Raw genomic sequence first — 22,675 nt, forward strand, 5'->3', positions numbered from 1 at the left:
TATATGTATTTGCAGGGTGCTCTGGAGATACAGAAGTTCCTGTTTTATCAGGGTCCCTGACTGAGTGGAGAGTTCTGTACTCTTATTCAAGCAAACACTAATAGAATTCCTATTCCCTGTTCAACACAGAATGTTGGGGATGTAGAGGGAGGAATGCACATGATGATGTTTGTATGTGGGCCCTGCCTTCTTACTCAGTTTGGTGCTCACATTTTCAGGCAAATGCCCGAAGATACCTTAATTGTCTCTTACATAACATCTCACCAAAGCAGGCCCTTCACACAAGTTGATGCCATTCCATTATGCATAAATTGGCCTTACACACAGCTGTTGGTAGATTTAATGTATGAAAGAACATGGAACCCAAATGCTAATATTTAGTAACCTTAGCAGACTCAACAGAAAGAGGGCCAAAATTGGTTTTTTTGCTGTCAAAAAATGTTATTTTTGTCCAAGCATACTATATATATTTCTTGGCTGGAGCCAAGAGCAGGACAGAATTCATACTATAAAAATGAATAAGTTGGTGTGTAGCTGTTCATTCAGAATTCAGATACAAAACCAAATCTGTATGTACCTTAATTGCAACTATTTCTTATTCTAAGTATAACATTTCAAAGATGCCAAAATAGTTTCAAACTGGGGCATGAAGAAAATATCTTGTAAAACTGGGATTAGCCAACAAGGTGCTTCCAGAAGTTGCTAGACCTTTTATCATCATCATCATCATCATCATCATTTATTGCCCACCCTTCACCCAGAGGTCCTAGGAAGGATTACAAGAACCTTAAAATACATTGTTAAAAACAATGAAAAACAACCAGAAACACAAAATAGGATGAGTCCTAAAAATATACATCTCAGGTGTCAACTCCCAACCAGTGGTCAGGGATGATGGGAATTGTAGTCCAGCAAACATCTGAAGGGCCACAGGTTGGCCTCCTGTTTTAAAACTGTGGTCCCAATATAAAGGATCATACAGTGAACTCTGTGCTTGTAGGGGGGCTTTCCAAGGCCTCTTTTTCCACAAGCAGTCTTCTCTGCCCAACTGACTTCCTCCCACTGCCCTGCACACATGGGTTATTAAGAGATGTGAACATACACACATCCCTCCCTTTCTGGGTTGCCAAAGCCATCCAGTCCCTTTATCCCTGCCTAGCATCTCTCAAAAGTCTGTTGTCATGCTGTTGTTAACAGTGCCACCTATTGGTGGCCAGCAAACTGCTGCATGGTGACATTCTTACATAAATATAGAATAGGATAAAATTAGACACACTTACATGTTCTGTGTCAACACAGAGCAGTGGCTGAGAACTTAAATCAAGGAGCCGTGGTTCCTCCAGTGCCTGAGGCAGCAGCTCAGAATGTTTCTTCTCGGCTGGCAATTTAGATGCCACCTGCAGAATCACATTATGAAGTCTCTGTTGCCACGGTTTACTTTCAGATATGTTTTGCTTTCGGAGACCATCTACTTCCTTCCTTACTGAAAAGAGCAGCTCCTGAATCTTTCGTATCTCTCCATCTTCCAGATTTATATGAGACTCAAATGATTCTTCAAGCATCTTGAAGGACTTTTCATAAGCCTCACATAGCAGATATTCAACTTTATTTTTTAAATTAGGCTTTTTAGGCATGGCATGCCCTTGCTTGATTGGACAGGACCATAGGTCATTGTGGTACAGCTCTGTTACAGAATGGTGATATTCATCAGGTGTACTTTCTAGGTCAGTTTGTTTGTTACTGTTTAGGCCACCTGTTTCATTTGATGGTCTGTACTGATCACAGTCACTATCAGACTCCATAACAGACCCCTCATTTGTACATGATAAGGTTTCACTGCAAGATGAAGCAGTATTAATTTCGTTGAGGCTGGTTGATAGTGCAGTATTTTCTTCCTTAAGCATTTCAATATAGCATTGCAGCTCTGCTATTTTGGAGGCCATATTCAAGTTGTGCTCGTGCAATATTTTATATTCATTTTTCAAAGAGAATAGTTTTTCCTTGACTCCATCAAAGTGTGTTTTAATTTCTTTGTTGGAGCATTTCAAATCTGCAGAGTTAACTCCATCACAACATTCCAGAGCGATTAAGGGCATTTGCTCAATATCAGATGGTGCTGCCATTTTCCTCTCATCTATTAAAACACCAGAAAAACCAGCACTCTCTTCTGTTACATTATTAATTTTGCCGATGAACTGTTCCACCGTTGTGCCTGTGATGCATTTCAATTGTGAGTCTTTCAGCTGTGATGCTAATGTTGACTTTTCAATCTGCAGGTGTTCACACATTTTCTCCAACTCATTTAGCTTGCTCATTGTCATGTGTAGGGAGGCTACTAATCGGACATAATCATTTTGGCTGGGTATCAGATCATGAGGAACTGATGAACACTTGGCATCTATTTGTTGATTAAAGTTGTCCTTGGAAACGGCATTGAAATGTGTTGGTGACTGGCCATTCCCATCCCCTTCTGTAAGCTCTACAGAGAGATTTTCCAAATCTTTAATGGCTTGCAATTCATGGTTCAGCCTCTCTTTTTCCAGTTTATTTTCTTCCATTTTTATTTCCATGGTTCTCAGAGCAGTCTCCAGCTGCTTTACTTGATCAGTGTATTTTTCTAGGGCGGCTTCTTTATCCTCGAGGTCCATCTGAAGCAGTTCAAGCTTAACTTGGTATTTATTCAGTTCATCCTCCTTGTCATCCACAGATACTCTCAGCTCTTCCAACGAACTCTTATCTACAGTAAAGGCACCTGCTGTATTCTCATTGCTTATTTTAAGTTCCCTGACAAGTTGCTCTTTCTCTTGCAGCAAGATATCATTATGAGTTTGCATTTTATTAAGAGCTGCCCTTTCCTGTCTTACAATCTCAGTTTCTTCAGGTACTGCCTGCATTTTTTCAAGTTTCCCCCCCAATTCTTCAGCTTCAGACAGTAACAAGTTCTTCTCTTTATGCCTTTCTGACAGCTCCAAGAGGCTTTCCTCCCTTTCCTTCAAATGTTTGGAAAGATGGGAGTTTGTCTGCATTAAGTCCAGATTTTTTTGTTCTAAAGTATTGATCGTACTCTTAAGGCTGGAATTTTCATAGTTAATTCCTTCAATTAACTTATGATTTAAGGATATTGTTGCAGACAAATCTGGCTCCTCCTGGAATATTGTTTGTGGCATGACTTTTATCTGCTGCATTGAATCCTCGAGGAATGTGTTCCTCATTTTTAAATCCTGAATCTCTGATTGTTGCTGATCTGATTCTTTGCTCAGTGTTTGTAAACTCTTGCTTTTCTCCTCGAGAGCCTGTAAGGCCTTAGTGACCAAGTCCTGCTTTTCAGAAAGAGCTGCTTGCAATTCACTAACGTGCAGCTTTGTCTCTCTCACAAAATCTTTATGCCTTTGTTCTGCTTCAGTCAATTTCCTTTCCGTTTCATCTCTGGTTTGGATCAGCTCTTCACATTGTTTTTGGAAGTGTGCTTTTAACTGCACATGGGAAGCTAAGGATGTTTCGACAGAGGCAATGCATTTGTCCTTTTCCAGCACTTCATTTGTTACTGACTGTAGCCTTTTCTGTAGTGCATCCATTTGTTTGGTAAACTCAGATAATTTCAGTGAATTGTTTTCTCTCTCTTTCCTATGTTTTTCCTCAGATATTGCTGTTTTTACCTGAAGGTCATTATAGGCTTTTCTTTGCGCCTCTAGCTCTGTCGTTTTGTCTTCCACCATACCTTTGAGATTTTTAATTTCCATGCTAAGGTTTTCGTTTTCATTTTCTACAGCTTTTACTCTTTCATTACTTTTAAGTTGTTCAGACATTAAAGCCCTTTGCAGGCTGCAAATTTTGCTCATCAATCCTTCCTTTTCTAAACAAAGTTCACTTATGTGTTGCTCACTTTCTTTTTTCCGTTGGGAAAGAAGCTCAACCTCCTTTTTAAGTTCTTCACACTCTGTGAGAACTTTTGGCAAAGTTTCTAGATCCTCCAGTTTTAAGCTGAGCTCTTCAATGATATCATCCTTGTGCTTCAGAAGCTGCTGGAGAGAATCTCGTTTGTTTTCCAAATCAGAAATAGCAAGTTTCATTTTCTCTAAAGTGAGAGGATTATCTTGCTTGCTCAGTTTCTCTTCAAGTAGCTTTAACTCTCTTTCCAGACAGCATTTTTTATCTGTAAGCCAAGTGATTAAAACAGGGAAAAATAGGAAGTATTTAATTTTTTTAAAAGAAACCAAACCCTTAAATGGCTATTTTAGAAAATACTATTTTGCTTATTTCTTTTTGTTTAGTTACACTAATAAAAAATAACACCATACCATCTCAAAATAGTCTTCAGTATCTCATTGACTTTGTTCAAACATGGAAAATCAGAACAAGGCCTCTGCTCACACACTTCCTTCTTGTCTCATCCACCTCAGTTCCTGGTTTTATCAAGCCACTTTGCTACTGCATTAAAAACTGGTAAACAATGGCTTACACAACTCCTTCAAATTAGGATTGCAAACCACAGGTTGATCTCACTTTGTAGTACTCGTTTGGAAAGCTTGCACAAATCAGAGTTTGCCAGTTGAAATGCAATGGCAAACGGTGGTTTGATCACAAAAGGAAGTTATTCATTAAGCAGAGCATGCAAGCAAAGGGGGAACACATAAGCTGTTCCCAACTCTTCAAACCATTGTTCGGAGGCCTAACCCTAACCCTAACCTTGAAACCATAAAATTATATAGATTTTGAGGAAGTCAAAACAGCTTTTGAAATTAGCAAACTTCCTGGTTTTCATGGCACAAATACAAATAAATTGTTCTTGTTCTGATGGTTAATTCAGGTCAATGACAATCTGAGAAGTACTACCAGTTACATTACTTGCCAGACCAGAACTCTACTTGCATTTGCCAACCATCACCCACACTGACAGCGTATGGAAATTAGTGCAAGCAAGGCATGCAGAGGAGTGGAAAACGTATGACCCTCCACATGCTGTTGGACTTCAGCTCCCATCAGCCCCAGACGGCATGGCCAATAGTGAGGGATGATGGAATTTGGGAGTACAGCAACATCTGGAGGGTCACAGGTTCGCTCTCCCTGCATTACCTTGAGTGACAATGATAGGATCAGCACAAGACATTTTTTCCCCTGAGGTGAAGTTCAAGATGGTGGCCCCCCACTGTCAAATTCCACATACTCAAGCTGACTGAACTAGCAGCTGAACCTTACTTTAACATTTGTGATGGGGCAGCCTCCTCCACTGCACCTGAGGGCAGAGGCTTGTCTAGCGGGAACAGAGCCAGCTGTGTGGCACACAGAACTCTGTCCTCCAGCACCTTGCTATCACTCCCCACCCCTCAATATCTGCTGCCTGAGGCAGCCATCTCACTCAGACTAATGGTAGGACCGGCCAGGGCAGTGAAGTTGAGTTCCTCTACGCTCCCACTTCTTGCTTTGGAGAAGTGATGCTTACACAATTCTGATGTCTCAAATATTGACCTTGACAACTTGTTTTCTCAAGAAGAGGGCTGCAGGGTTTCTCCCTGGATTAGCATTTTTAAAGTTGTACACATTTATCCTGAGCACTCACGACAGGATTGTTTTCCCTTTTTCCTCAGCACATTATTAGCATTATTCATTTATTTTATCAGTTCTGTCCCACTTCTGGTAACCTGAGAAGGTTTACACACCTGGATCTATCCATTTCCCTGTATGCTGCATAACATAATACACGTTTTATTCAGTTATCAAAACCCACAATGATACTCCAAGAAGCTTAGAACATGCAAACCAAACTAGATTTAAACCAGTATATGTTATATACAGGGACTGCACAGCAATGAAATAAGGGTGTGGAACACGAATGAAACAACATAAAAACTAATGACTCACTTTTCATGTCTTCTGCAAAAGTTTGACTCTGCTGCAAGAGTTGTTTGGCTACACAGAGCTCTTCTTTTAGAGGGCAAATTTCTTGCAATTGTTGAGCAGACTGGCAGCTGAGCAGGTTGTTTTGCTTCTTTGCTTCCTAGGATAACAAGAATTAAACATGTTACAATTAAAGAAATGGCATCTTTAAGGTTCTTTGAGTCATGGGGCCAGTTCAGACGTACATTCCCAGATTGCCAAATCATACTTTACCAAAGCAGGAACTAGTGGTCGGCCCTTTCTCCTTGCACATCAATCCGGGTTAGCTAATCCCTTCCTAATAAACTTAAGCTACAATTCCCCATTATGTCAAACATGGGAAACTATGGTTTAATGTTAGATTACTACCCATAGTTTAAGATCCGGTTAATAAACAGACATTCAAACCAGTTTCAGTCATAATGGAAACTAAGCAGGATCAGTATACTGAGAAACAGAGGAAGGAGTGCACAGGCCCAACAATCAATCTCAGGTTGCTAAAACATAGCCATTGTTTGCAAGGAACTTTTTGATTGTAAATTGAAGGCCCAGTAAAACATAAAACAAAACAAAAAAATGGCTGCTAAGAAGGTGTCACAGGCTTTAGTAAGGAAATCTCAAATCAGAGGAAGTCTCAACTGCGTTGCCAAGCAGAACAGTGAAACTGAACCATATTCTCTTTTCTTTCTGGATTGATATTCTACCATCCAAACTCAATCTTACTGCATGAGAAAGCCTGGATGTCCAGATGCTGCTGAACTAGAACTCCCATCATTCCTGGCCATGGCCATGTTTGCTGGGGATGGGGGTTGTAGTTCAGCAACATCTGGAGGGTGAAAGGTTCCCCACACCTGTTGAAGGCACTTTACAATTGACTAGCCTGCTATACCTTTTCAGATGGTCTGGCCCACTTAGTCCGATCATCAGGAGGAGGGTGGAAACAATTGTGGATAATTGACCTGCCACCCAACCCACAGAATAGGACAAGAAGGCTGCTGCAATGCAGGCCTTTTGGGGTTGCCATGAGAACGTCATCTCCTTTAATTTTGTACTGTTGAATGTATTATCTTGTAGGAGAAACTGTGTCATTATTCTTGGGTGGTAACTGGACTTGTATGTTTTCTACCCAGAGTGCCAGTCTGGGTTGTAACATTTTTGTGTGTTTTAAAGTTGCTTAATACCATTTAGTGTGAGAGACTAAACTGGTACAGAGTTTGACTCCACCTGGGTAAGAGGCGGGAAGGGAGTGGTTATGTGGCTGTTTATATGATACTATACTGCTCGAGGTCCAATCTGCATTGTACATCTAAAGCAGAATCATACCACAGACAAAAGAAAGTACTTCTTCACAGCATGCGTAGTTAAACTCTGGAATTCACTCCCACAAGAGGCAGTGATGGCCACCAACTTGGATGGCTTTAAAAGACGATTAGACAAATTCATGGAGGAGAAGGCTATCAGTGGCTACTAGCCATGATGGCTATGCTCTGCCTCCATAGCTAGAGGCGGCATGCTTCCTAATACCAGTTGCTGGGAACGGCAGGAGGGGAGAGTGCTCTTGGGCTCAGGTCCTGCTTGCAGGCTTCCCATGGAAAACTGGTTGGCCACTGTGAGGTTGCTGAACTAGATAGGCCATTGCCCTGATCCAGCAGGTTCATCTTATGTTTGCTTTAAATAGTCATGGCTTCCCCCAAAGAATGCTGGGAAACTGTAGTTGTTTAAGGGTTCTAAGAGTAGTTGGCAGATCCCTATTCCCCCCACAGAGCTACAATTCCCAGTGTGGTTTAACAGTTATTTCCTCTTTCCAGGGCACTCTGGGAATTGTCACTGGAAGAAGCTGCCCCACTCACCTTCTAGGAACATAGGAAGCTACCTTATATCGAGTCAGACCATTGGTCCATCTAGCGTCACATCCACACCATACATTTAAAACACATTTATATCACCTTAACAGCCCTAAGTTCTCCCAAAGATTCTGCAAACAGTAGTTTACCCCTCACAGAGCTACATTTCCCAGCACCCTTAACAAACAATAGTTCCCAAGCCATGTACTTTAAAAGTGTGAATATGACCTTTATAACTTCTAAAACTTCTACGTATATCTGAGCAGCTTGGCTGTGGAAATAAAAGCCCTACGCTATACACATTCTGGCTAAGGGTACTTCCAGAAAGAAGCCAATAGCCTTCTCCTTACTCAAGTGCAAGCAATCAGCAGACAACTGTCCTATAATTTCTGATATATCAAGAGGATAGTCAGCAGAAATAGTATCACATTGGCAACCTACAGCTGACAGGCAGTGCACTCTAAACAGCTGCCAAGTGGCATATGCTAAGTAAGGAAACCTCTAGCCTGTTATAATTTATGCCAGGACGAGGTTTTTTTGCAGTGCAAAAAAAAAAAAAAAGTGTCAGAGAACCACAACCCAATCATGATGCCTTTAGTGCTTAATGCAAGAGAGAAACTGAGACAGGAGCCCAAGGTATTTGAGTAAAACCAATACTGGAGACAAGGCTATTACTCAAGAAGGCTGGGTGGCGGGGAGATCTTTTACATAGATAGCAAGTATCTTAGGCATAGATAAATCAAACACCAGCTGTCCTCCTTCACAGTAGATCCTGAACACAGGATCGTCTTGCATCTTAACCTTTTCCCAGCAATTCAGGACATTCTGCACCGAAGCTCGAAAGCATTGAAAAAAGAAAAAAGGAAAAGAACTGGCCTCTGTCTTCGTAACTCTCTCTCGGGAAGAAAAATAAAAACAAAATGGCACGTACATACACACACCACCCACTCCTGAGCCGCTAAGATAACAGATGGCATTGGCTGGGCTTTGTTGGTCTCGAGCCCTCAATTATCCATCTAGTTACTACTAGCAGATGGGCACCAGTGCACCAAAGCCAAATTTAAGAGAAGGGGCAACCAGGATGGGAAGCATAAGCTGGAAATTTGCTGGCAAAGCAGGTTTGCATTTCCAGCAATTTAAGCAAATCAGCCCGAGAGCAAGATTAAACTTGTTGTTCCTTCTGTTCATCGTCATCCTTGCCCCCACCGCCCTGCTTGCAACCCCCTTCCCGCTTCCATAAGAAAGAGAAGAGGCAAACTATTGTGCCAATATTCCCCACACGAGTGCCCAAATGTAAAAGCTCACGGTTTTCTGGCAATTTGTTTTGATGTGCAATGCATAATGAGCATCCTGCAGATAAAGACTTCTTAATACAATTTTAAGCACAAGCATAAGGGCCATTAGCTGATGATTCAAAAACCACTACTGGAATACAATCATGGTCAAGTGGTTTAAGCGGATGAAGAGCGCAATGAGGTTTGCAGCCTATATGATTATCATTAGGGGCCTCTAGTATAAAGGTCACAGCAATAAGCTCACAGGACTCTGACAGAAGCCAAGTGCGAGCCTTCGTCATCAGCCCATATGCAGGGAAGCAATGAGTCTTTTTTCCCCGGACAACCCAATTCTCCTAGCGATGCTACCAGCAGGCATGTAGTTCTCTGAGACAACACATGCAAGTGGCTGTACAATCACATTATTTAAGATGGGACCTACAAATCCAGTCTGCTGCAGAGACATCTCATCTCTCCCCAGCACCAGGGTAGCTGAGGTCTGGCAAACCTCAACACATCTGAGAGATGGGGCACTGCATGGCCCTGGGGCTCTGCTACAACAACTGAGTCTGCTGCATCTCCCTGGAGGTGAACCAGTCACAGACGTTTCCAGATAGGTCTGCAGTTTGCCTTGCTTGACTGAATGCAAGCCAAGAAAGATGGAAGGTAGCTCACACAACTGATTCTCCCAGCCTCCTGGATGCCCCCTTTGAAAAGCCTCTCCTGAGGACTGGGAGAGGTATTCCTACTGAATGTTGTGGGTTGTGTCTTACAGGCCACAGTGGGAGGGGCTAAATTATTTCAAGCTTGCCAGAAACAATTTATGTCAGCCATTAAATACCTGGGTGAACAGGAATGTTTTAAAATTCCATCTGAATGTTAATACTGAGAGAGAGAGCCACACCTCACCATTGCATGAAGGGGAACTCCTACTGAGAAGATCCTGTCACAGGTCAGTGCCAACCAGGCACAACAGGCCTCCCCTCCTGATTGTAAGCCCTAAGATGGTGGATATATTGGTTGATATATGAACAGGGCCTTGAGACATGGATAAAAGGAGGAGCTGCTGTGAACTCTTTCCTAGCAGTAGCAGCAAGATTGAGAGTGACCAGCAGAGGCTATAATATCCTTTGATACTGTAAATCGAACTGCTCTCTGGACCATCCTTCTGAAAATTGGATGCCCTGATAAATTGGTGAATCTTTTGCGACTCCTCCATGACAACATGACGGCAACAATTTTGGATAACAATGGCTCTCAAAGTGATCCATTCAAAGTGGGATCAGGTGTCAAACAGGGATGTGTCATTGCTCTGACCTTATTTGCTATTTTTATCGCCATGATTCTACATCTTGTTGAGGGGAAACTTCCCACTGGCGTGGAAATCACATATCGAACAGATGGAAAGCTTTTTAATCTCAGTAGGCTGAAAGCAAAAAGCAAGGTAATTACAACCTCTGTCATAGAACTTCAATATGCCAATGATAATGTAGTCTCTGCACATTCAGAGGAAGATCTTCAAACTATCCTAAATGTCTTTGCAGAAGCATATGAAAAGCTTGGCCTCTCGCTTAACATCAAAAAAACCAAAGTGCTGCATCAGCAAGTGCGAACCAATCCCTCTGTAGCACCATCAATCCAGCTTAATGGTGCAACACTGGAGAATGTCAATCACTTTTCTTATCTTGGCAGCCATCTCTCTGTAAAAGCTGACATCGACACTGAAATTCAGCATCGTCTGAGCTCTGCGAGTGCCGCATTCTCCCGAATGAAGCGTAGAGTGTTTGAGGATCGGGATATTCGCAGGGAGACCAAAATGCTTATTTACAAAGCCATTGTACTACCGACGTTACTGTACACCTGTGAAACATGGACCATGTATAAACACCACTCCCACCCACCACTTCTTGAAAGATTCCACCAACGCTGCCTTCGGAAAATTCTGCAAATTACTTGGGAAGATAGGCAGACTAACGTTAGTGTATAAGAAGAAGCAAAGACCACCAGTGTTGAAACAATGATCCTTCAACATCAACTTCGCTGGACCGGCCATGTTGTTCGAATGCCTGATCACCATCTTCCAAAGCAGCTACTTTACTCCCAATTTAAGGATGGAAAACGGAATATAGGTGGACAGCAAAAGAGGTTTAAAGATGTTCTCAAAGCTAATATAAAAAAAAGTAACATAAGCATCGAGAACTGGGAAGCCTTGGCCCATAAGCGTCCCGATTGGAGGTTGGCCATTATCAAAGGTGCTATGGACTTTGAAGAAGCACGAGTACAGGGCGAAAGGGACAAACGAGCTAAGCGGAAGGCATGTCAAGCAAATCCTCATCGTGACCATCTTCCATCTGGAAACCTATGTCCTCACTGTGGGAGGCTGTGTGGATCCAGAATTGGCCTCCACAGTCACTTACGGACCCACCGCTAAAGACCTTATCTTGGAGGACAATCTTACTCAGCCACGAGTGATCACCAATGAATGAATGATAATATCTGATCTGGGGTAACAGACTATTTTCTTGTATTTTTATTGGAATGTTTATTATGTTTGCATAAATTGATATGTTTTAATTGATTGTTTTATGATGACTTTAAATGTTATAATGTTCATGTAATCAAATCAAGATATTTGTTGGACTGTTATGTTTTGAAATGATTTAGTGTTATTACTAAATAATATGATTGATGTATAACATCTTGTAACTGATGTAGTGATTTGCATTTTTCTGTTGGGAGCCACTTTGAGCATATTTATATGGAAAAGCAGTAAACAAAATTTTTAATAATAATAATAATAATAATAATAATGGCAAAAATCTCCACTATCTGATTGACACCACTACCATTTGTGTGCTCTCATACACAGGCAGAGGGTTTTTAAAATATGCTGAAACTCATATTTTCATAAATTATAAGATGCCTCTCCCATTCCTCCCCTTTTCTTGCACCCCCTCCCCGGTGGTGGCTGATAGTCATTGGACCTGGTGGGGCTGATAGGCAGTCATAGGGGTGTGGGCAGTGGGTCACAGGAGCATAGCCAGTTGTCCTAGTTTTCTCCCCATCTTTCTCACTTGCAAAGATACCATGGACACTTAAGCATTACAATTGTACAAATAATGAGCACCTAAGTATTCTGAAAAGTGTCCTACTAAGTAAACTGGAACGTGTTTAGAAGGGGTCCCTGCTGTCACGGATGCTTCTCTGCTGAGAGAAAAGTTGTGTGCCCCCACTCCCGTTCTAGTTCTAGAAGCAGCGGACACTTAAATACTGCAATTTTTATTAATAATTAACTAAGTGTCTTATCTTGCTGTCACAATCTCTAGTGTGAGTTCATGCCTCAATAACTATAAATTACTGAGAAGTGAGCCTGACTGAATTCCATGGGGAATGCTTTCTGGTAAGTGTGTATAGGATTGCAGCCTGAACTGGTTAGTCGTAAAGGTGTCACACAGGACTGTGAACTAGGAATCCCATAAATTTTCAGCCCTATGGAAAAAAGAATATTCCCCTCACTTTTAAATCTTTTCTGCCTGGAATGTGGAATAAGGTAGAGGGACATTAAGTGGCCTAGGACCTGAGAGACCAGGGCTAAAATCACCACTTCGTCATGATGTTCACTTGAAGGAAACATGGAATGGATACAAACTCAATGCTGATAAATAAATAATGATGATAATAATAAAAAATCTATCTCCAGCCTGTCTGCCCCTGATTTTGAATTGGGGAAATTTTTTCTGTGTGGCCTAGTTTAGAATCATGAAATAACCCACCCTAAAAATCAAAGAAAAAGAATCCGGCTGGGACACAACCAGGATATTCAGACCTATAATTATTGGACTTTACATATGTAGGGCCTCGGCAAATCCAGTGTGTGGCTGTCTTCTAGGAAGGACTGTCTTGGTGGGGTGTGCAAGCAGGGTTCAATCCATGCTCCTGTATTACATATAGGCTCTGTACACTGAGTTGTAATCTGGACTGCCCACTGCACCATCCTACATTTTGAAATAGCATTTTAAATTTGCCTAAGCGTTTCAATGCTCTTTTAAGCTTCATAACAATCCTGTAAAGTAGATCGTAGTGCAGTTTCAGCAAACAATGATAATAATACAGGCTACTTTATCATTCTTGGTAGTACTTGAAAGGTTATACAATAATACATTTGCTAGCCTTTAAAGCGCTACTGAACTATTGTTTTGTTTCTGCTGTAAGGCTTGGCTAGTTGGTTAGCCCTTTGTCTGAAAGTGAACCAGAGTAATATATGTACAGTACCATGCAATGAGCATATGGCAGAGAGAATGATTTTAAAATAAGGGCACTAGATCTTCTGGAGGGTTGATTTTTTTTAAAAAGACAATGCTTTTGTCAATTGACTTACTGAGAAGGAAAATGTGCAGGTATTATTATGAATTATTAGCCTCAGAAATAAATGGTAAGATCATGTACAAAGTGCACCTGCCTCACCAATGAGGAATCTCTAAAGGTAAAGGTGTCCCCGCAATTATAGTGCGAGTCATTTCCCACTCTTAGGGTGATGTCTTGCGACGTTTACTAGGCAGACCGTATATATGGGGTGGGATTGTCAGTTCCATCCTCGGCCTTTCTTTACCCCCCAGCATATGCCGGGTACTCATTTTACCGACCACGGATGGATGGAAGGCTGAGTGGACCTCGACCCCTTTTACCGGAGATTCGACTTCCTCCTTCCGTTGGAATCGAACTCCGGCAGTGAGCAGAGCTTTGGCTGCGTTACCGCCGCTTACCACTCTGCACCACGGCTACTTGCATTTAATAAAATGATTCCTACTTGCATTTAATAAAATGATTCCGTAACATCCACATTGTTCTGCCTGGAGATGGATGGAAGATGGATAGTTTTGGATTGGGATTGGCTGAGCTGTGACTATAAGAGCCTGCTACATCAGGCCAATGGCCAATCTAGCCCAGCTCACAACCTGAACTCCATAAATTGGTAAACAAAGTGAGGAGAATGGGGCCAGAAAGCCACAAAAAAATCCAACCACTCACACTCCAACTTAAGAGAAAGGCATCACAAGTCAAGAGACAGCAATCAGGTAGCCTGATATTTGGCCTTATGTGATTTAAAAAAAAAAGAGATTCCACAACAAAGCAGCAACAAACTCTGCACAAGTTGCTTCTTTAGCCAGATGACCTAGTGCAGTCAAAGCAGAGCCAGAGTCAGAGCGGCTGTTGTGTTCAGTGTGTCCTCTGCAATCAGCAGGATGGTCAGCTCAGCTCCCTCTGCCAGAGTATTTTGTATTGTCTGCAGAATCACGTTGTTACCAACCAATGAAGCTTTTTCTAGATGGTTTAGCTCAGACTCAACCCAGGCCTATGATTGCTAAAGTTTGGGCAGTTTTTTTAAAGTATGGAAACTGAGCGCATTCTACCCTCGTGTAGTATCTTAGCTCCTAAATATATATTGCATATATATCTGCTTTGCCAGAGCTCAGAGAACGTGAGGAGGGGTTCATATCCGCAACACAAAATTATGGATAACAAGTACACAGTTATTCCTATAATTTTCTTTACCTCACAGTTTCTTTTCAGCTCATTTTCCTTCAGCTGCATTGCTTGAATAGCCTGGTCTGCTCGACTCAACTTCTGTGTAAAGTCATTGGCGTTTCTTTCCAATTGCTGCTTTGCAGAGAGAGTCTATAGGGAAAAGGTGGCAAGTTCTAATTTGTGGTCATGTGTAACATTAAACAATACAAAAATATTCTCAGAGTAGTTGGGAATTCACAGAAGAAACCAGAAGATCTTTAAATTTTCCGAAGTGATGAATAGCTTTGCAAAAGCTATTCCAGTATTATAGATGTGAGAAAATGAAAAACAACCCCTCTATAGAGATGACTCTAATGATGGTAAAGCAATGTACAATGGAGAATCAGGACCACTCTGGCCTGTCTCACCCCTGAAGTCCACTTGAACATTCCATCCAGTAGGAGTCCAATCCATGCAATTATTTTTCATGGGTTTCCAGCAGTTATGTGAATCAAACCTATGCATGTGTGGATCAGGTAACATTGCATGTTGGTGGCCTTCCCCACATGGACTCATATTTGCATGGATGGCAGGTGGGCTCGAGCAGGGTGGGGAAGAACAGCAGGGTCCTCACACTCTCCAAGTGTAAATTCTATACAGTAAGAGCCACATGTACACAAGGCCACAATCTGATAAAGCTCTGGAGATGAGCGAGCTTCCCTGGCATAAAATGGTGCTAAAGACCATTGCTAGTGCTAAAGACCACCTGCGAAACATATTGGTCCAATGTTTTGTTCCATCTGCATCTGGCAGCCCTTTCTACAATGTTGCACAATTCCCGGACATTTATGGTGGCCATTTATTACTGCTACCTATAGCCACATCTGTGTGATGTTATTACTTACATAAACAACCTGACCCAATGTGTCTCATATGCCCATAGGACCTGTAAGGACTCCTTCAATCTCATCAAGGATACAGACAGTTCTGTGTATTCATGTCAATGTGTGCTGGGTGCTGCCCTCAGCAGTGAAATTAACTATGCTCAACATCAAAGGCCCTCCTCCGGGTGCCTACTCTGAGCAAAGCTCGTAGGATGGCAACAAGGGAGAGGGCCTTCTCAGTGGTGGCCCCCAAATTATGGAATGATTGTGGTGACGAGGTGCGCCTGGTGCCAACACCGTTTATCTTTTCGGCGACAGGTCAAGACTTTCCTCTTGTCCCAGGCATTTTAGCATGTGTTTTTAAATTGCTTTTTAAAAATGTGTTTTTTAAAATTTGTTTATTTGTTTTTAATTGTTGTAAACCACCCAGAGAGCTTCAGTTATGGGACAGTGTGTGTGTAATAAATAAATAAATAAATGTCCTATGAGGAACAGTTGAAACAGATGAGTATGCATAGCCTGGAGAATATTCAGGGGAGACATGCAGAAGATATGGAGCAGACTTGTTGCTCCAGAGAGCAGGACTAGAACCAATGGACAGAAATTACAGGAAAGCAGACTTCAGTTCAGCATTAGGAGAAGCTCCCTAATGGCAAGAACTCCTCTTTGGCAGTGGAACAAACTGCCTCAGGAGTTGGTGGACTGTCCTCTGATGCAGGTATTTGAGTAGTGGTTAGATTGATTTTTGTTAATGTAACCAAATTGCAAAATATCTGCACTGAGAGCTTTGGACCAGATGTAATTGAAAGATTCCTGCACTGAGGGAGTTGGACCAGAGGACCTCCAAAATGCCTTCCAACATCTTCCAAAAGTTCTACAATTCCCCATACCAGCCGTATTTGAATTCATATTAATAAAACGCCTACTTTCTCAAGTTCTGCTTGAAGAAGATGGTAGTCATTCCTGGCTTGATGCAGTTCCCCATGTAATTTAGTTTTGACCTGACTAAGCTGGAGAGCCAGTTCCTAGAATAGCAGTGGTGGGAAAAACACAATGATTATAAACCAGAAATGTGGTAAGCTGTCTGATCTGCCTAATCTGGTTTCAGGTTATGAAGCGACAGGAGGAGAAAAAAAAAAAAAGAGTGAAGCTACCCAGTTGCTATGTATTCCGAAGACCCGTGTGTCAGGACAACAACATAATTTTGTTGACGAGAAGAAGGGAAAAAATTAAATAGTATATACAATTCACCTGAATAACACCTATGGCCAAAGAACTGCAAAACTAGTTCCATCAGCTCAGTGGGGCTTTACAGACTCAAGCTTTTCTTGAACAGCTGTCCTCCTATGCCACATGGCAAGTTGCTTTGGAAACAGAAGAGAGTGTCAGAACAGCTTGTGACGTGGCCTGGAGGTTAGCAGTTCAAAGAAACAACAACAACAACAACAACAAAAGGCAAAAATTCTGCTGAAATAATACACCCTGCATGTTAGCTTCATTGGGTCTGGGGATCCTAGCCTAAGTAGACAAGTTAAGATGTGAAAACTTAAAGAAAAAAATCAAGCATATCTTCAGGTGAGCAACTTGTGACTGAAGATCTGTAGGGAAACCGAAGGAACATTAAGGTGGTGGTGGTGAATTAATGCTGCAATCCTATACACACTTATTTGGAAGTAAAGTCCCCCTGAACCTCACATAAAAATGGAATAATAGGCATTTTCTCACAGGTTGAAATAGGAATATATTTTTAAAAATTTTACTGCTGCTCTTTAGTCTTTTAGTAATAAGAAATAATAAGAAAATTCAAATCTCCTCAAAAGCAATGGTGTTTTGCAAGAAATCAAGAGATGTGCCAGGAAGCTTGCTTCAGTTCAGTGCCAGTCAAGTGCATGAAGACCGCTGTTGGATACCAACTTCTCTGGATTATGGCCTTGTCTTGTTTTTTCCCTCCAGTCCCGAAGATCAAGTAACAACCCCAAATGTTTTATTTTCCTTACAAAAAGAGAAACATTTTTCTAAACCAATTTCCCTAGTCCTTCAAGTGAACATCTATCTTCCTTTGAAAGTGTACAAGTTATATTAAAATATATGGTCTACTAAGGCTGCAATCTTATGCACACCTACCTTGCAGTCAGTTTCGCTCAACTCAGTGGGGCTTACTTCTAAGTAGATGTCAATAGGATTGCACTGCAAGAAAGGCTGCTAACCCGTGGATATGAACTGGTGATATCAGCAATCTGTCATCCATGGTTAAAAGAGCACGATCATGCCAGGGACCCATGGGCTTCCCCCACCCCTTCACTTGTGAGAATCCCCCATGAGACCTGCCCTTACCTTTTGGTACTCTTTCTCTCTCTCTTTTATTTTCTGTTGTAAAGAGCACTGGGCGCTTTCAAAATTTTGTCTCTGACAGTTCAGTTCATCTGAAAGCCTTTTCACCTTTTCCTCTGTTGCAGTAAACTACCAAGCGAGAAATGTAAATATCACAAGGGTTACAACTATTTGGAAGTAATAAGAGCTAAATTTAATTATAGTTGGGAGGAAAATAAAACCTAATAAGATATCCTGGAATAAAAATAACAAATAAGATGAATGATTTATATGTAAATAACTATGAAGCACAGGAATATATAAGGAAGCTGTTATCCTCATACAGCAATGGGAAAGACCATCTTTCTCTTGTAGGACTGCTGCTGTTAAAAATGATTATAGCAACCAATATTTTTTCAATTTCAGTTCTTACCAGTGGAAACAACAACTCAACAGACTGATAAATGGCAGCAACTTATTTCAAAATATATCTGGGATAACAAAAGACCTAACATTAAGACCAGGATGGGGTGAAAAGAGTTGGCCAGTCAGTCCCAAATTTAAATTTACATTATGTAGCAAACTTTATTAATTGGATTACAGACTGGATAACAGAGCTGAATTTCACTATATTATGCTTTGACAAACACATGATAAAATCTTCAGTCCACACAACTTTATGGGCTAACAGCACCATAGAACAAAAAACAACACTTTGATATCAGACTGACTGAAAATTTGGAATCAGTACAGATAAATTGTAAGTCCAAGCTGATAGTCATTGATATCAGTCTGTTATAAGCTGGAAATAAATATGAGCAACAGCTTTAAAATGTGGAAACGATTTTTTTTATAGAGACAAGGATCTTAGACACCAAGACAGGATAGCATATTCTGAGATTCAAAAAGGGTTTAAATGAAAAAGAACCCTTCCTAGTTTCAAATCAGATCTTGATTAAGAAAGTACTTAAGAACCAATCAATGATAAGAGACTTGACAGACTATGGAAAACTAATAATATAGAACACGCACCACACACTATCAAAAATTTATTAAAATCTCTAATTGCAGGGGTTTTTTGGAGGGGGGAGAGGTTTTTTTGTATTAGTTTTGTTATAGATCAGGATCTGTTTGTGGTGTGATGGGAATATGTCATCGTATTTAATGGGCTTTGTATATTTTTTTAAAAAAAACTACTTTTAAAATATACTGAACATGGAACAAGTAAAAATATTACATAGTAAAATGGATACAAAATATTGCAGTAGAAATCTGGGAGAATTTATGGAGCAGAGCACACAGATTATCTCTAAATATCGACAAGAGAAATTGTAATATATTGTAAGATGCTGTTTCTCACAGGTAGTAATTAATAAAATTAAAAAACCTATTTTGGCTACATAATTTGGCACTTCAAGACTTGAGCGGTATTAGTAATATTTAACAATTCCGTGTCTTGAAGGATCTCTGACTGTCCAATACTTGTTTGCTGTATAAAGCATTCTTTATCCTCCAGAATGAACTGGAGGATTTCTGCTACCCTCTTCAGCTGAAAGATTCTGTAAGTCTATGAGCTTTGATTCAAACATGCGCTGTTGCCAAACTGTGACCCATGAGCTTCCTTCATGTGGTCCGTGGCATGTCCATATTAAATATTCATATATATTTTAATTGCATTTTAATTGTGTCTTTTATTGTATTACAATTTATATTCCATGGAATGCAAATTGTAGTACGATAAAATACAACATAAGAAATAAAAGAAGCCATAAGATTACAACTAAAAATCATACAACATCTAGCACAGTGAATTACAATTGCTACAACAAGCAGAAAAATAATTAAGTGGTGCGCCAAAACCATCAGCAAGTGGTACGTGGGGAAAAAAGTTTGCGAACCACTGGTAAAGAGCATCCTTTCCCCCCAGGCATTTAATAGATTGGGATGATGTTGATAGTATTAATGTGTTAACAAAGCTTTCTGTGGTTGTACGGGGGGTGGGGCAGTTGTTGCATTATTTGGTTTTTATGGTGTGGTGTATCTATTTTTGTTTTTAACCATGTTGCAAGTCGCTTGGAGACCTTCAGGTAACAAGCGACTAATAAATTATACCTCCAACAATAAGAATGAACTGGATGATCTGTGCTACTCTCTCCAGCTAAAAGATTCCGTAGATCTATGAGTTTTGATTCAAATGTGAGCAGTTGTCACATGACGACACCTACTTGATAATAATTAGTCCAAGGTGTGAACTGTGTCCACCAGTAGCATCTGGTGTAGTGGGGAGTGCAGTGGAGCCGCCCTTCCGCACTGATGTTGCTGGAGCTTACCTGGATGGGTTAGGGCAGCAGGAAGATGGAGGCTGTGTGGGCAAAAAGGAAGAGCCAGTCTGGTAACCCACAAGTTCCTCTGCACAGCCCCAACCTCTTTGCCGCCCTACCATGGAAAATTGCAGTGACAACAGTGTTGGGAGGCTGACTCCACCCCACCACTACTGATGTCCACTGAAAAGTACTGTTTAAATAGATGAAATTCTCTCTGCAATACCAGATCCACACATGCATTCAATGGGTGTTGGGCATTAATTTGTGAAAGCCCTCTTTAAAATTCTAAATGTATACACATGAGAAAGCACCTTACCTGGCTAGTATTTTGATCAAGTTGGGTTTGAATTCTTTTTATTTCATTTCTACTCTTGTTCAGAGTTTTATCTTTTTCTCTTAATTCCATTTTTGTATTTTCCTGCTGCAGCTGAGTTTCTTGAAGTTTAGTCACGGTTAATTTCATGTCTTGTGTTTGAATTTGCAGATGATGTTCTAGTTCTTGAACTCTGAATCTTAACTCTGTATATACAAAAATACAATTAATATAGTGCTGCTTTAGACAGTTTGCATCAATGACAGGAGATATCATAATCATCTCTGCATAAAACAGTTTGCAAAATGAATACTTGGCTTTGTAGAGAACATCTGCCATAAAAAAATCCTTTCTTAAAAATACTTAAATTCTTTTTTATCCTCTAGATCAGGGCCAAAATTTTTAATCCTCAAAATAAGTCATATTTATCTTTTCAGGAGATCTTTAAATGTCCTGATTATGGCTACAAGTCAGGTATGGGGAACCTGTGGACCTCCAAACGTCATTGGACTCCCAACTCCCATCATCCCCAACCTTTGGCAATGTTGGATGGGCTAGTGAAATCCAACAACATATGGAGGGCCACAGGTTTTTCATGCTACTTTACCACTGTAATGACAACACTGCAAGGGCATCACAGTTCTGTTGTATTAACAGGAAAACAAGTAACTGTAAAATTCAGGAATAAGATCAAGTTGGTTACTGTATTTGCAAGATACCTCGGTTCTGGATTTCCATCTGGTCAATGAGTGGAGAGTCCTTGCAACTGTCCAAGACATTGCTGGTAAACTCTTTCTTTGCTGACATTACATCTTTGTGACTAGGAGTTGCCCCAAATTCCAAAGGAAAACACGATGTCATCGACCCACTGCTTACGGGAGTTTCTTGACTACTGGATGAAGGGCGGCATGGCGTTCTCTCTTGTTGCCATGAGAACACAGAGGAAGAAGACTGTTGCCGGGCAATTTCTCTGCGACTTATAGTACTTTCAGGATGCACAGGGTTTGTTTTCTTTTAAAAACAAAATAAGAGAGAAAAGGCTTACTTAACTGGACTGGCCTCAGTACAGAAGATTTTTCAGAGAGGAAAAACTGACTACCGTGAGCTGGAACAAACAACAGAGGTCTCTCTCTAGGTCAGTTTTGTGAAGGACGAGAGTCAAAACCTCTACCCATTCACCATTCTTTAGCTCATATGACAGTTTAGTAATCTGCATGTTAACTGAGGGCCGCTTTGCATATTTTGCCAGATATGTACAAAGACCATTCAGCTATATTTTTGAGAAATTGTGCATTTCTCATTCTGAATCAATACTTTGTATTTAAGTAATCTACGCAATGTTTTAAACTGTTACTTGAGATTTCACACTCTTCAGTTCTGCCTCCAGTCTTCTCCTTTCTTCAACTTCTTTATTGTATTTTACTTGCAACTCTTCAAATTTTGAATCTGTTAATGCAAAAATAGAAACATCACAATGTGCTATATAAAAAGGATGACAGTATTGAAATGTGATGTTTTTCCATACGGAGTACTATGAAACTGGGCCATAAGGGGACATCCTTTACAATACATCATGGCTGTGTTTGCATGCAAAGGTAAACCAAAGTTCTTCATTTAATAAGCCATACTGTGCAAAAGCTGCATGCTAGTGCACGTAGCCTTCCCAGTCACACTTCACTCCTCCCCAGCATAGGAGTTTCTTGACAGCTAGAATGGTGGCTTATAAATCTAGGGCTGGGAATCTGTGGCCCTCCAGATGCTGCTGGACTACAGTTCCCATCATTACTGACCACTGGTCGTTCTGGCCAAGACTGATGAAAGATGGAGTCCAGCAATATCTGGATGGCCACAGATTCACCGTCTGTGGGGTAAACAGACCAGAAAGGGGACAGTCTAATGCAGCCTTTCCCAACCAATGTGCCTCCAGATGTTGTTGGACCACAATTCCCATCTTTCCTGACCATTGGCAATGCTGGCTGAGGCTGATGGGAGTTGTAGTCCAACAACATCTGGAGGCGCACTGGTTGGGAAAGGCTGGTCTAATGTTATATCCAAACCCAGGATCGTGGTTTGTTTTGCCATAACAAGCCATGATTGGTAATCCAAAAACAAACCATGACTTATGGCTGGTTAACAAGCAGTTTGTTAGCATAAAACAAACCTTAACCCTAGATTCAGACATAATGCAAAGCTATCCTCTTCCTGGTTTGTTTACTCACCTACACCAGGGGAGGAACAAAGCAATAGCCACTGGGCTATATGCACCAGTAACCCAACTCATACACAGTATGGTTTAAGCCAAGAACCTTGGCTTACTGTCACATGTAAACACATTCACTGTCTGGGC

The 22,675-nt window shown here is 40.9% G+C and overlaps 1 protein-coding gene across 1 annotated transcript in view; it reads right to left on the bottom strand.

Moving 5' to 3' along the window:
• CENPF (centromere protein F) overlaps window positions 1–22,675 on the bottom strand; it is a 47,140-nt gene that overhangs the window by 14,145 nt on the left and 10,320 nt on the right. The window contains exons 5-12 of the mRNA XM_061625209.1: window positions 21,683–21,774; window positions 21,048–21,339; window positions 20,332–20,534; window positions 17,716–17,841; window positions 16,308–16,406; window positions 14,546–14,668; window positions 5,860–5,995; window positions 1,281–4,153 (exon numbers count right to left, since the gene is read on the bottom strand). Coding sequence (XP_061481193.1) covers window positions 1,281–4,153; window positions 5,860–5,995; window positions 14,546–14,668; window positions 16,308–16,406; window positions 17,716–17,841; window positions 20,332–20,534; window positions 21,048–21,339; window positions 21,683–21,774 — 3,944 coding nt within the window. The remainder of the gene's footprint in view (window positions 1–1,280; window positions 4,154–5,859; window positions 5,996–14,545; window positions 14,669–16,307; window positions 16,407–17,715; window positions 17,842–20,331; window positions 20,535–21,047; window positions 21,340–21,682; window positions 21,775–22,675) is intronic.

Source organism: Rhineura floridana, chromosome 4 (genome assembly GCF_030035675.1).
Source record: "Rhineura floridana isolate rRhiFlo1 chromosome 4, rRhiFlo1.hap2, whole genome shotgun sequence".
Classification (NCBI taxonomy): domain Eukaryota; kingdom Metazoa; phylum Chordata; class Lepidosauria; order Squamata; family Rhineuridae; genus Rhineura; species Rhineura floridana.